The sequence below is a fragment of the Chrysochloris asiatica genome, unplaced genomic scaffold, assembly GCF_000296735.1.
Source record: "Chrysochloris asiatica unplaced genomic scaffold, ChrAsi1.0 scaffold00337, whole genome shotgun sequence".
Taxonomy (NCBI): Eukaryota; Metazoa; Chordata; class Mammalia; order Afrosoricida; family Chrysochloridae; genus Chrysochloris; species Chrysochloris asiatica.
In genome coordinates, this window is record NW_006408855.1 from 456,672 (window position 1) to 471,294 (window position 14,623).

At 41.6% G+C, this 14,623-nt stretch overlaps 1 protein-coding gene across 2 annotated transcripts in view; it reads right to left on the minus strand.

The window, feature by feature from the left end:
• Window positions 1-3,555: 3,555 nt before the first annotated feature.
• Window positions 3,556-14,623, minus strand: part of NFS1 (NFS1 cysteine desulfurase) — a 39,462-nt gene continuing 28,394 nt past the window's right edge. The window contains exons 7-12 of one of the 2 annotated variants that reach the window (XM_006875708.1): window positions 12,687-12,844; window positions 12,173-12,278; window positions 12,015-12,096; window positions 11,353-11,436; window positions 9,814-9,903; window positions 3,556-3,775 (exon numbers count right to left, since the gene is read on the minus strand). In XM_006875708.1, the coding sequence (XP_006875770.1) occupies window positions 3,712-3,775; window positions 9,814-9,903; window positions 11,353-11,436; window positions 12,015-12,096; window positions 12,173-12,278; window positions 12,687-12,844 (584 nt within the window). In that variant the 3' untranslated portion in view covers window positions 3,556-3,711. The remainder of the gene's footprint in view (window positions 3,776-9,813; window positions 9,904-11,352; window positions 11,437-12,014; window positions 12,097-12,172; window positions 12,279-12,686; window positions 12,845-14,623) is intronic. The other variant, XM_006875707.1, reaches the window with a different exon arrangement.

Sequence of the window (14,623 nt, forward strand, 5' to 3'; positions counted from 1 at the left end):
CGAACATTGTTTCGTTCTGCTGTGCATGGAGTCGCTATGAGTCGGTTCCGACTCGATGGCACCTGACAACAACAACAACAACGATACCAGAGGTCCTTAGGGTTTATAGGGATGGGCAACTTAGACATTGGCTACCTAAAATGGGGGTGGGACTATAAAAGCAAGAAGTGGCTTGCTTACAAGTTTTCAAGAGGGAGTTTAGTTTCAGAGTATGTGTGTGGAGTGGGGAGGGGGAGAAGCAAAATCCCCAATAAATAGTTTTCATCTTGGGATATGGGGATAGGATTCTCTTGATTCAACAGTGAGTAATTGTTATCATGACTAATTGTGATTGTCACAACTGTAAAAGTAACTTTTTTTGTATAACAAAAAGGAAGGAGTAGGTGGTGGCCCACGCAGGCCCACAGAGGGGCCACTACCCTGAGCAGCCCTGGCCCTGGATCCCTACCGTGCCTCCCTACTACCGGCGCTTCCCTGCCACCTGAGGGCCACCATTGCAGGCCTGCCCACCCGGATATGTCCGATGATGCCAGAGTGGAGCACCTGCCTGGGTCCCTCGTGTGCCACAAAGTGTGCTATGGCCTTGAAGTGGCCCTGGAGTTGCTGGCACTGGCTCCAAAGCCCAATTTCACACTGTGCCAAGCTCACAGCACTCTAAGGAGGAAGATGAGCCAGCCCTGGAGCACAGCCTGACCAGCTGCCTATGACCCCTTAGCTAAGCAGAAGGGAATTGTGAACTGCTCCCAACTTGCCCGCAGGATGTGAACAGTCCTTGTGTTCCTCTGGGTTTTCTGCCTGTCCTCCTCTGAAATCTAGGTGGCACCAGATTCTTCAGGAAACCCAGTCCCTAACAAGATGGAGAGTCAAATCAGTTAAGAACAGCCAACCTGTGGGAACTACTGCAGGAATTGAAAACAAGACACCTCCTATCACACTAACCAAAGGGACTCAGGTGGCCACCACCAACTCTACTGCAGTCATAACAGAGACAACAGACAGGGCAGCGGTGGGTGTGACAACAACTGTGGCAAGTGTGACTGAAGTCCTGACCCCCAGTGCCTCCACAGGGCCTGCATTGCCCTTCCCCACATCTGCCACGAGGACTCGCTTTGGACACCAGGCACCCACCTCCTAGCACACCCCATGCACACGTGCCAGGGAGCAGCGTGTCACCAGGAACAGCAGTCGTGACAATGCAAGCCCCGAGTGGTAAGACAGTGGCCATGCCAAATGCAAGCACACAGTCAGTCCTTCCAGACCCCTGATGGGCAACTCCACAGCAGATCTCAAATCCCCCCATGATCCCCCAGGCCCTGAACACAACTTCACAGGGCCCCATCCCCCACCCCCCCGGGTGTCAACAGCAATGGTCACCATAGTAGGTCGGTCCATACCCACTCTGTTGAACCCCCAAGCCCATCACCGTCCCCTCTGTGTCTTCAGTGCCCACGACAACAGCAGCCACCATCAAGGCACAAGTGGAGGAGCCCACTACCAACACAGCGCCAGCACCTCACACCAACCCAGCCCCTACAACCCAGATGCAGTCAAATCTTACACCATCTACTCAGGGACCCACAGAACCAGCCTCCACCCAGACCCTGGGGCCGGTAAGGACATCAGCCAGGCCGGGTACTGCTCCATCCGGGTATAGATGCACATCAGCTCAGCAGCCAGGTCCTGGTGGTCACTGCTGAGCCCATGGCCCCATCCCTGGCAATGTTCCTCTTTGGTGTGACCTTGTTCATCACCGTCCTGGTTTTAATTGCCCTGCAAGCCTATGAGAGCTATAAGAAGAAGGACTACACACAGGTGGATTACCTAATCAATGGCATGTATGCCAACTCTGAAATGTGAGTCCCCAGAGGCTGTCTGCAGCTACCCCAGCTGGCCTGGCCCCTCCTTGCCCTCCCACTTTGCGGATGAGAGCAAACCAAGTGCTTCCAAAATCTTTTGGTGCAATTTAGGAGATCTGCCAGATGCCTATACTTGTATAATCACTGTCCAATTAACTCTCTGATCACTAACAAGAGTCGCTGCTTTTTTCATATTTATTTTTGAAAATGATCACATTGACGGTTGCAGGTGATAAATCTAATAATTCTGCTGCTGAGCCAGACAGGTGGGCCATGTGCTCCCGGTGTGGCAGACAATGAGCAGATGTAAAGCAATGTTTCCCGTTGAAAAAAAAAAGGGGGGCGGGGGAGTAGTTAATCTTACATTCAAGGAACAGAGGACCCTAGGACCATAAAGCAGGAAGAGCATGGGTGGAACATGGGACCCTAACCAGAGAAGCAGAGATACCAGAGATGGAGGCAGAGGTGATGGCATGGAGAGATAGAGCAGCTGAAGACTATAGACTCAAGGAAAGAGAAAGGCTGTGTGCTGGTGGCCAGGAGGCTGAATGTGCCCTTTGGTTGTTTAAATGATTATATATTCCTGTGTGTTTTTGTATACATCACAAAAAAAAAAAAAAAAGGAGGGGATTGTAATCATTGCAATGAAACAAAGTACGATAGATTGAGTGCAAAACTGATGTTCTTCCTTGTAAACTATTACTCAATTCACAATAAACGCTTTAAAAAATAATTAAATAAAATAATGGCTTTCTCTTGATTTCTCACACATCATGATTTTTTACACCTCAAATCCTTTGCTGTTGCTGTTCCTTCTGCCTGGAACATTGACCTCTATCTAGAATACTCAGTGTACTAGGTGCTCCCAGTATCTCCTCTAACACTCTTCAGTTCTTACATCATAGCACTTACGTTCATCTATAATAGTCTTATTTGTTTACTTCTAATTTTCTACCTCTCCACTAGAATTAAGCTCATTGAAACCAGGGTCCTTCTTGGTCCTGTTAGCCAGGATATCCCCAATACCCTGAACAATGTCAAGCTCCTAGCAGGCACTTCAATAACTGTTGAATGAACAGATTTGAAGCAGATCCATTCATCTATGGAAATCAAGTAGAGCAGTAGTCTGCTCCACAGTTTCCAAGTGCAGCTTCCACTTTGCCTTGAGCTTCTCAGAAAAGTCATGGAGCAAATATAAGGTGAATTTATTTATCCAATCTGTAAATTAACAAATTTTAAGGAGAGAAATTATTTTAACAATGGGTGGAGTCATTTAGATGTTACTAGCTCTGTTAGGTAAAAAGAAAAGAAAGAAGATGAGGGCAGAAAACACACATACCTTCTAATAAACTCAATGTTTGGTCTACCATAAGTATAAAGAGGTGGCCATTGGAAACACACAAAAAATATTAAATTTCAGTTGATTATACATGTTCCCGAAGGAGCCAATCCAGGTGAGCAGTAGAAATCTACAACTCAAATGTCCACAAAGAGCACATAGGTCCCAAAGCGCCTTTTTCCTCTTTCTTTGGCTCTTTCCAACAAGGACACAAATATATCCAGCAACAATATCAGACCAAATGTTTCTATTGCTTCATAATAAGAATGCCCACCTATTATAAAACCAGAGGAAGACTCCTTAAGAGAAATTAGGGAATATTTCCCAACAAAGGAGCCAAGGCTGGGGAAAAACAGTTTTCTTGTGTTTCTGTCTTGGAGATAGGCTGATGTTGAAGTTAAGTGGGTAACAGCAATTCTGGTTTGAACATGAAACACCCTCTGAGTGTAAGAGGATGCCTGGTATACACGAGTCAGTGAAGCAAGCGAGGCCAGGCCCTCACAAAGTGCCATTCTTCTAGTGTTGGGTCCACTGGATGCTCTTGAGGTCAATGCCATCCTGTACCATCTCCCAGAGAGGGCTGCCAAAGAGAACAGACATTAGAAGAATAGGATTTTCAAGAAGAAGCAGTCAATATTGATTCTGATGTCATCAGCAATGCCTTGCCTCCTGTCCTTATCTCTGCTCCACCTCCTTGCCCTTGAAGAATCGAAAACAGGTAACAAGCAAATCTTCTCCAGCTATCTAAAATTCCTTGCCAGTTCTAGCCTCTTCCCAACTGCCAACAAATAAGAAAAACTAACTACTGTAGACTCAGCTCCACTAGAGCTCTGAGCCAGTGGGCATCAGGTATGATTATATTCTTGATGCTCCTATCCCATCTGTGAGAGGCTATGGATACCATCTTGGGGGAACCAAATCTCTTGAGCTCTAAGCAGCAAATTGCAGGCTCTCAACTAATCCCCATCATGACTAATCCACTTTTCAATAATAGTTTCAAGTTTTTTCTCTACTTCCCAGATAGGGCTAGAGATTACACCTAAATCATCTAGATATGTAGCACCCTCACCCAATTCCTACCATCTTCATCTCACTTGAGTTGCACTAAGGTTCCAACATCCCTGAATCCAATACAAAGGGACCTCTTGGAACCTGGACCTGGGCATCCCATCATACAAAAGAAATGCTGCAAAGAAATCTCTGCTAAGCTCTTTAGTTTGGATATCTTAGATAATGAATGACACCAGACATTTCTTCAATGTTCTATGACAATGAGATTTTCTGTAGTTTGGATTTCCCAAAATAATTTTTTTCTTCCTCATTTCTTTCATTCTTGGCTTACTCCTCTCCTATACCCAGCATGCCTTGTCATTTATGACATTTTCCATTGCTATATAAAGTTAGGGGGCATGGTTCCTCCATACGATAGCACTGGTACATATACCACGAGGTACATGATTCAAGTCTGCCAACCGCTCCACAGAAGAAAGATGAGGCTTTCAGTTTCCGCTAAGATCGCTAAAATCCCAAAAAACCCATACAGGACTGTTATGAATTGGAACTGACTCGGCACTTAACAATAACATAAAGTTAACCATCCCCTTTCTCTTGAAGAAAAGTCAATTATGTTGTTGCTGAGTGCCATCGAGTCAGTTCCGATTCATAAAGGTCCTATGTACAACAGAATAAAGACTGCCTGGTTATTATAATCTCACAAAATGAAGCTCTGGCTGAAGGCTAAAAGAATCAGGCTGTAGCAGTTTGTAAAACACAAGGAATAGGATACAGATAAGCCACAAATAGCAAGAACAAAGGTTTACTGGTAGCATGGACAGTAAAAATGTCCCTTGGGTATCCAGATAGTACCAGAAAGGCAGGCCAAAGGAAGAAGTATGAACCAAGAAAATTGGAATTTGTAAATGCTTAAGCAATTAAGCTTGACAATTGTTGTTGTTATTGTTAAGTGCCCTTAGTTGGTTCTAATCCATAACAACTCTCTATAGGATTTCCAAGAAGCGGCTGGTGAGCTTAAATGCCAACCTTGCTGTTCAAGCCGACATAGCAGTCCAGTGTATTAACCTGCAGCGCTACAGCAGGACCAGTAAGGCAGGCTAAAAGAAGCAGCAAGAACCAAAGAAAGTCGTGGAATTTGTAAATGCTTAAGCAATTAAGCTTGGCAATGGGAAGTAAAATCCAGAACCCAGAGAAACCTGAAGAGCTCACAAAGGGAAGCAGTGTGTACACATGAGCTTTCTCACTCCCAACAACTGGACCAAGAGAATCTTCAAATTCAAGTTGAGGCAGGACAAAGTCATGTTATGACAAACTCCAGAGGCCTCAGGAGTTTGTTCCCAGGAGAGACAACTAAGGGAAACTGATAGCAGCTGACCAGTCAAGGATCCCTTACCCTTTACATGAACCTTTACGAGAACTCTGAGAGTCTGATAAAAATTTATACTTCCCTCTAAAAACAAGCAAAAAAAGCACAATTTCACAACATTTAGTATATAATTTAAGGGCAATCATGTATTTCCTGAAATTAAACTATACCAAACCCAAATTAAGAATCCCATCTTGAAGGGAGTTATCCTGTAACTAATCTATAAATCAGAGTCTTGGTGTGGAGTTGTAGGATAAGCACTGGATGGCAATGTTGTTTGAACTGCAAGGTGGATGGTTTAAACTTACCAGTCACTCCTCGGAAACCCTATATAGGGTCACTATGAGTCAGCACTGACTCAACAGCACTTAACAACAAAAACAACTGTAAATCACTAGGTTTTTATTGGTACTGCTAACGTGACAATTGTTGGTGGTATCAATAATAATAAAAGATAGGAGCTGCATTTATGTAGTCTTCAAAAACTTTCTCACATTCTGAGAATTGCTTTCTAAGAATTGCTTTCTTGCTTCATGTTGCTGTTAGGTGTCATTGAATCGGCTGCAATTCATAGTGAACCTATGCACAACAAAACGAAACACTGCCAGGTCCTGAGCCATCCTTATAATTATTGTTAAGTTTGAGCCCATTGCTGATGCCACTGTGCCAGTCTATCTCATGGGGCCCCGTCTTCCTTTTTTTCGCTGACCTTCCACTTTACCAAGAATGATGCCCTTCTCAGTGACTAGTCTCAAAGTATAAGAGACGAAGTCTCACCATCCTGGTTTCTAAGGAGCTTTCTGGCTGTACTTCTTCTAACACAGATTTGTTTGTTCTTCTGGCAATTCACAGTACTTTTAATATTCTTCTCCAACACAATAACACAAATGCATTAATTATTCTATGGTTTTCCTTATTCCTTGTCCAACTTTCACATGTATATGAGGCTATTGAAAATACCATGGCTTGGGTCAAGTACAGTTCTCACATTGATACTTTGCTCTTGAACACTTTAAAAGTATCTTATGCAGCAGATTTTGCCTAGTGCAATATGTTGTTTGATTTCTTGACTGCTGCTTCCATAAGTGTTGATAGTGGATCCAAGCAAAATGAAGTCTTTGACAACTTCAATCTTTTCTCCATTTATTATGGTGTTATTTATTGGTTTAGTGGTGAGGATTTTTTTTTTCTCTTTATATTGAGGTACAATCCATATTGAAGACTATGATTGTTGATCTTCATCTGTAAGTATTTTTAAGTCCTCTTCACTCTTAGCAGGAGCCCTGGTGTGGCACTGTGGGATAATGCACTGGACCACAAGGTTGGTTTGAGCCCAAGGTCAGCAGTTCAAACTCACCAGCCACTCCTTAGAAACCCTACACAGGGTTGCTATGGGTCAGAACTGACTTGCTGGCACTTAACATCAACAACAACACTTTTAGCAAGCAAAGTTGCATCATCTGCAAATCACAGATTGTTAATTAGTGAGTCTTCCTCCAATCCTGATGCCCCATTCTTTTTCATATAATCTGACATTTCTGATTATTTGTTCAGAATACAGATTGAGTAAGTATGGTGAAAGAATATACCCCTGGCACACAGCTTTCCTGATTTTAAACCATTCAGTGTCCTCTTGTTCAAGTAACTGTCTTTTGGTCTACGTACGTACAGGTTCCTCACTAGCATAAGTGTTCTGGAATACCCATTTTTCACAATGCTATCCATAACTTGGTGTGATCTACACAGTTGAAAACCTTTTCATATTCAATAAAGCACAGGTAAATATCTTTCTGGTATGCTCTGTTTTCAGCCAAGATCCATCTGACCTCACCAATATGCCTAATTCCAGACCCTCATCAGAATCCAGCTTGAGTGTTTGGCAGTTCTCTGTCAATGTACTATTTTTGCAGTCATTCTTGCATCATCTTTAGAAAATTTTATTTGCATGTTACATTAATTGTCCGATGGTTTTCACATTCTATTAGGTCACCTCTCTTTGGAATGGGCACAAACATGTATCTCTTCCAATCAGTTGGCCAGGTAGTGGTCTTCTAAATTTCATAGAATACATGAGTAAGAGCCTCCAGAGTTACATTAGTTTATTGAAAGATTTCAATTTGTATTCCATCAATTTTTAGACTCTTATTCTTTGGCAATGCCTTCAGTATACATTGGACTTCTTCTTTCAGTACTACTGGCTCCTAATCGTATGCTACCTCTTGAAATGGCATGAACCATTTTTTTTGGTACAGTGACTCTGTGTATTCCTTCTTTTTTTTTTTTTAACTTTTTATCATGAATTGAGTGGTTTCCAGACAAGATCATCAGCTTTACATTCAACAAATCATACACTTTTTTAAATCTCAATGATTGCAGTCCCCTCCATGCAACAACATTTATCTTGCTTCCTCCCTGTGGTTCCTATTTCCATTCCACCTATTCCCCATCCCGTCTCTACTTTGTCCTTAGGAAAATGTTGCCCTTTTGATTTTGAAGGATTGACAATTCCATAGTGAGCATACTTTATTAGTGTTGTTATATTCCTTAGCTAAAAATTGGGACATAAGGGGTGGATCTTTATCAGACTTGAAGTTGTGGTCTAGGGCCATAGTCTCAGGTTGCTCCAGTCTCTTTCAGACCAGTAAGCCCAATTTTTTTTTTAATTAACTTTTGTATTTTGTCCCACATTTTCTTCCACTCTATCTGGGGACTTTCAAAGTGATCCCACTCAGAGCAAGTCCATCTTCTTTTGATGCTTCCTGAATCATTCAATATTTTGCCCACAGAATCCTTCAATATTCCAAGTCGAGGCTTGAATTTTCACTTCAGTTCTTTAAGGCTGAGAAATGCTAAGAATGTTCTTCCCTTTTAGTTTTCTAACTCTAATGTCTTTGCATATCTAAATATCTTTGCACATTTCATTGTCTTCTTGAGCTGCCCTTTGAAGTTTTCTGTTTAGCTCTTAACTTATTTTTTCTATTTGCTTCAGCATTTCTACAACAGAGAGCAAATTTTAGATTATCTTCTGACATCCATTTTGGTCTTTTTCTTTTTTCTTGTCTTCCTAATGACCTAATGCTTTCTTCCTGTATAATGTTCTTGATGTCATCCCATAGTTTTCCTAGTCTTCAGTCATTACTGTAATACATCAAATCTGTTCTTGAGATGATCTCTAAATTCAGGTGGAATGTGCTCAAGGTTATATTTTGGCTCTCATGGACTTGTTTTAATTTTCTTCAACTTGCATATGAGTAATTGATGGCTGTTCTGAAGTCTGCCCCCACCTCGTTTTGACTAATGATACAGAGCTTCTCCACTGTCTCTTCCCACAGATAATAGTCAATCTGATTACTGTGCATTCCATCTGATGAGGTCCATGTGTATAGTTGTCTTTTATGTTGTTTAAAAAAGGTATTTGCAATGAATAAGTCATGGATCTTGCTAAATTCTATCATGCAATCTCTAGCATTGTTTCTATCACCAAGGTCATATTTCCCAATTACTAATCCTTCTTCTTTGGTTCCAACCTCTGCATTCCAGTTGCTAGTAATTATCAATACATCTTGATGGCATGTTTGATCAATTTCAGACTGAAGAAGTTGGTAGACTTTTTCTAAGTCATCATCACAGGATTTAGTGATTGGTATGTAAATTTGAGTAACAGTCGTATTAACTGGTCTTTGATGTAGGCATATGGATATTATCCTATCACAGACAGCATTGTATTTCAAGATGGATCTTGAAACGTTCTTTTTGATAATGAGTAAGGTGCCATTCCTCTTTCATTTGTCATTCCCAGCTTAATAAACCATATGATTGTCAGATTCAAAATGGCCACTACCTGTACATTTCAGGTCACAAATGCCTAGCATACCAATCTTTATGCGTTCCATTTCATTTTTGACAACTTGTAATTTTCCTAGATTCATACTTCATACAGCCTATGTTTCAATTATTAATGAACGTTTATGGCTGATTCTCATTTTGAGTTGTACCCCATTAGCAAATGAAGGTCCTGAAAGTTTTACTCCATTCTCGTCACCATGGTCAATTCTAATTTGAGGAGGCAGCTCTTCCCCAGACATATTTTGTGTGTCTTCCAACCGGAGGGACTCATTTTCTGGCTCTATATCTGACAATATTCTGGTGCTTTTCATCATGCTTCAATATTCTAGTGCTGACAGGGTTCCACTGCTATTCAGTTTCTTCCTAAGCGTCTTCAGCACAGTACTACATACCTCATTTCTCGAAGACGCTTCACATGCTGGATGCACTTCTCCACTGTGTAGTCCACTTCTTCTTCTGTAGTGAAGCGGCCAATGCCAAACCTGAAAAAGGCACAGAAAAACTGCATCAGAGCGCTGTTGTTGTTGTTAAGTGTCGTCGAGTTGGTTCTGACCCATAGAGACCTTGTATAGGGTTTCTGAGAAGTGGCTGGTAAGTTTGAACCACTAACCTTCTGGTTCAAACCAACTTTGCAGTCCAGTGCATTAACCCACAGCACCACACTAGGTAAATTCATTCAGTAAATATTCACTGAAGATCTCCTACATGTAAGATAGAGTGAAGAACATGGTCTTTTTTTTGCTTATGTCCTTCCCTAAGTTAGTGTTTTACAAAAACAGTTGTGTGCGCCACCCATATTTGAATCATCTGAGAATGTTCCAGATTTAGTGAATCAGAAACTCTGGGTGAAGAGTTCAGGAATCTTGCACAAACCACAGATGATACTCAACGAAGTTTGGAAAACATTACACTAAAGATTTTCAAGAAGAATCAGGAAATACTGTGAGTAAATATAAATTGCTACAATTTGATGAATGTAACATTTTCTTATAGACAGTTTCTCAAAATTCCAACTGGAATGGAAAGATTCTTCATATCAAGGAACAAGGTTGTTTCCCCAGTGAACTGGGTTGATAAGGATGGGCAGTTTAGATATTGGCTATCAGAAATAGGGGGCTATAGAGTCCTGTTGAGGCACTGTGGGTTAATGTGCTGGAATGCCAAGTTGGTTTGAACCACAAGGTTGGTGGCTCAAACTCACCAGCCACTCCTCAGAAACCCTATACAGGATTGCTATGGATCAGAACCAACTTGACGGCACTTAACAACAACAACAAAAGGCAATGAAGTGGCTGGCTTATAAACTTTCATGAATGTGCTTTGTTTCAGATCCAAGGGGGTAAGGTAAAGTAGAATCCCCACTGAATAGTTTTCTTCTTTTCCAGATGAATCTGGTGAAAGGGAATGGGGGATGATGGTGATAGGATTTTATGATTCAAGAGGCAATGGCATAGAGAGATAGAGCAGCTAGGGCTCTATGCCCATGGACTGTGTGAGGCTGTGTGCCTGCGGGCAGGAGACTGGCTGGCAGAATGTGCCTTTTGGATATTTAAATGAGTACATATTTTTTGTTTTGTCTGTATACATTAAATATTTTTCTTTTGTTCATCTGTGAAACATAAGATGTAAAAAGGAAGCCACAGCAAGGAAGTAGGATGACTGTTAATGCAGAGAGGGATTGTAATCATTGAGATGAAACGGTGTATGATTTGTTGGATGAAAAGTTAATGATCTAGTCTGTCAACCTTCACTCGATTCACAATAAGAAGTTAAAAAAAAAAGATTTTTTCTTAACTTTTTACAACAACAACAAAAAAGAACCAGGAAAGTATACGGAAAACTAGATCTAGATTGAGAAAGACTATAACAGAAAATGAAAGCTACAAAAGAAGATGGTCTGCCTCTCAAATGTTGTAGCTGAACTCACTGACCTGATGGAAGAATGAGCTAAATCCTCATCAGTGCCAATCGCTCTAAGGACATACGAGGGCTCCAGGGAGGCAGAGGTACAAGCACTGAGGAGAGAAATATGAGTCTTACTTAGTTCATCATCAACAACTGCTTTTTAGTCACAAACTCCTGCCTATCATGCAAAATGAACCTATGTTCCCCAGCCCCTATAGTGCATAACCAGTTAGAGCAAGGGCACTTCCAAAATGTGACAGAGCAGGATGCCACTGAGTTTGATGAAAAATGCAGCAACCCTGTGCTCATTCCTGAGGATAGAATATACCATATGTACCAGTCTTGAGGGCAACTAAAACCCTGGTGGCCTTTGGAGAATACTTCAATTCTAGAGGCCCATAGCACAACTGATAATATAACCCTAGAACAGATACATACACCCCCTGGGACCACAGAAGGCACAAAATTTGACCCCATGAAGCCCTCCCTTGATGGCATAGTTCAGTCTATGCTAATCTAGCAAAAATCTGTCTAATATATAATGATCTTAACTGTTAACCAAGAGTTGCTTTACCTGTCACCTATCAGTGTTCCCACCTACACACTGGGAAGCATAACAAGCTGTTATGGAGCTTAGAAGCCAGGCTAATTGGCCCTGCCACAGTCCTTATCTATTTCGTCAACTTACCTCCCTGAGGATAAGGCAACATCCTTGAGTGCCATCAGCAGACTCTCCCCTTCCACATATGCAAAGGAGAGGTTGATACAACCTGGAAGGAAAAAATCACTCTCAGGGGGCTCTCAGAGTCTCAGGCTTTTCCAGCATAAGAACAGAAAAGACTATACCTGGATAATGGTGCTCAGGGTCCCCATTCATCACCACATCTGGAAGGCTATTCATTATCTTCTGTGTTAGTTGCTCTGCTAACTTGGAGATCCGCTCATGGTCATACTGAGGGGCAGGCAAGGGAGAACTAAGCATAGTGACCATCAACTAGCTCCAAAACATGTAAGTTGTAGAGCCCTTCTATACTCAAAATTGTTTATGCAAGAAAGTCACCTATCATCCGATGTTACTCATGGAGACCATACTATCCCCAGGATTTACCTCAGTGCCTGGTGTGCAAAAAGTTCTTAGTAAACAATACACTGGTCCCAACAACCCAGAAACAAATGATCTAATGACAGCCTATAATATCTCCCTCAGAACAAAATGTGAGCAGTGTTGGAACAAGGACAGGCTTTCTTATGCTTCCCCTTCCTACAGAGTTGTTCTAAGACTCAGTTGTTCTGAGAAGCCTCTAAATAGGAGACCCAGCACAGGGAAAGAAGTTGTAGGTGGGAAGTGCTCTCCCCATACCTCCATTTCTTGCTGTGCCACCTCACACGCAGCCCCCAGCCCCACCACCAAGGGTGTGGGCACTGTCCCAGACCGCAAACCTCGCTCCTGCCCCCCTCCACTCTGCAGGGCCTCTACACGCACACGGGGCCGGCGGCGAACGTAGATGGCACCAACTCCTGGCAAACAAAGAATGATTAAAAAGACAGAGAGAGAGAGAAAAAAAGGGAGAAATACAGATGAGATAAAAATAACACTTTCCAAAGAGGTCAAAATAGTCTCTCAACTTCTCTATTAAAAAAAGTTGGGGTAAAGGAAGAAATGGCAGGCAAAGCATAATACTTAGCCAAATTATTTATCATCAAGCAGATTACCAGCAAAACAAATAATGTACAAAATTATTTAAAATAGCTGCTTACACATGAATGAAATCTGTAATTTACTGCAGCATTATTATAATAACTAAGCCTGTAAAAAACTTATATGTCCACCATTAGGGGAATGATCAAATAAATGTCCATACAAGAATATAACAAGCAGGTGAATAAACAATGAGAAAGTTCTTTATGTACTGTACTGATAATGTAAAATCTATAAGATACATTGCCAAAAAACTACTACCTACTATCCACTTCTGTCCAGTCAATTCAAACTCAAAGCATTCCTATCAGTCAGACAAGAACTGCTCCAAAGAGTTTCTGAAGCTATAAATCTTTACAGAAGCAGACTGCCTCATCTTTCTCCCACAGAGAAGCTGGTGGAGCCAATGCTTTACCAAATGTGCTACCAGAACTTCCAAATAAAGTCTGTATTTTAGTGGGGGGGGTTTGTTTTTAATTATCAAAAGATGGATTGTTATACTGAAACAACCAAGATACAGAATAATGAGTATCATGTGGAACTGTTTAGCTAACAAAGTAAAGTAGGGAAAAGATTGTGGACTTGCAAATATATAAAATAATTCTAGAAAAATACCCCACAAATGGCCTCCTCCGAGGGGAGAGCTCGCATGGTTACATGTTAGAGGTGAGAAGTTGGTTTTCCACTGAGCACTTTTTTTTGCAGATTTTTAATTTTAAACACATTTTTTCTTTTCTAACACGAGCATATTTATTTGTCACACATAGAAATCGATTTTATTTTTTACTGGACTCAGACTTAAAGGTAGAAGCTTTCAGAAAGGATAGCCCTTGTCTCTTGGCAATCTATTCTTGATGTTTTTCTTTGGCCTCCTTCATCCTCTTGGCCAAAAGTTTGGCATATTCTGTGGCCTCATTTTTCTTAGTGCATTATTTCTTCAGAGCAATACACCAACATTTGTGTTTCAGGACACATGGAGTAACAGGACACTGAATCTTGGGCGCTTTAGTCCTGAATTTCTTGCCTTCTTTGTTCAGTGGCTTTCTCACAACATACTGGCGAACATCATGTTCTATAGAAAAGACTGAAAAGTTTGTGGATCTTGCTAGCTCTCTTGGGCCCTAGGCAATGAGGCACAGTTTTATCTGTCAGTCCTGGTGATATCTTTCTCTCCATTTTCACAATAACCAAGTTGAGAGCATTCAGGTTGGCATCTACAATGCAACCCCGGACAGATTTGTGCTTTCTTTCTCCAGTTCTCCTTGGTCTGTAACAGGAATGTCCCTTACTCAGAAGCAGGCCGACACAGCCATGGGTCAAGAACAGACAACCTGTTCATGGGAAAACCTTGCTTGCTGTTCCCATCACTGAGGCAGACAAAATAACCCTTTTCTCATCACCCAGTGGGTCAGCAACAACTTCTGTAGGCATTCATTTCTCAAAAAAGGTACAACCCACCTAGTAGACATAGCAAACTGTCCCTCATCTGATTATTCAGTAATGCTTGTTAGTAATCTCATACATGAGCCCTGGATATCCACAGACAAAGGTAAAAACCTTCCCTAAAAGCCGAGACTGTAAATTCCAAAAAGGCAAGT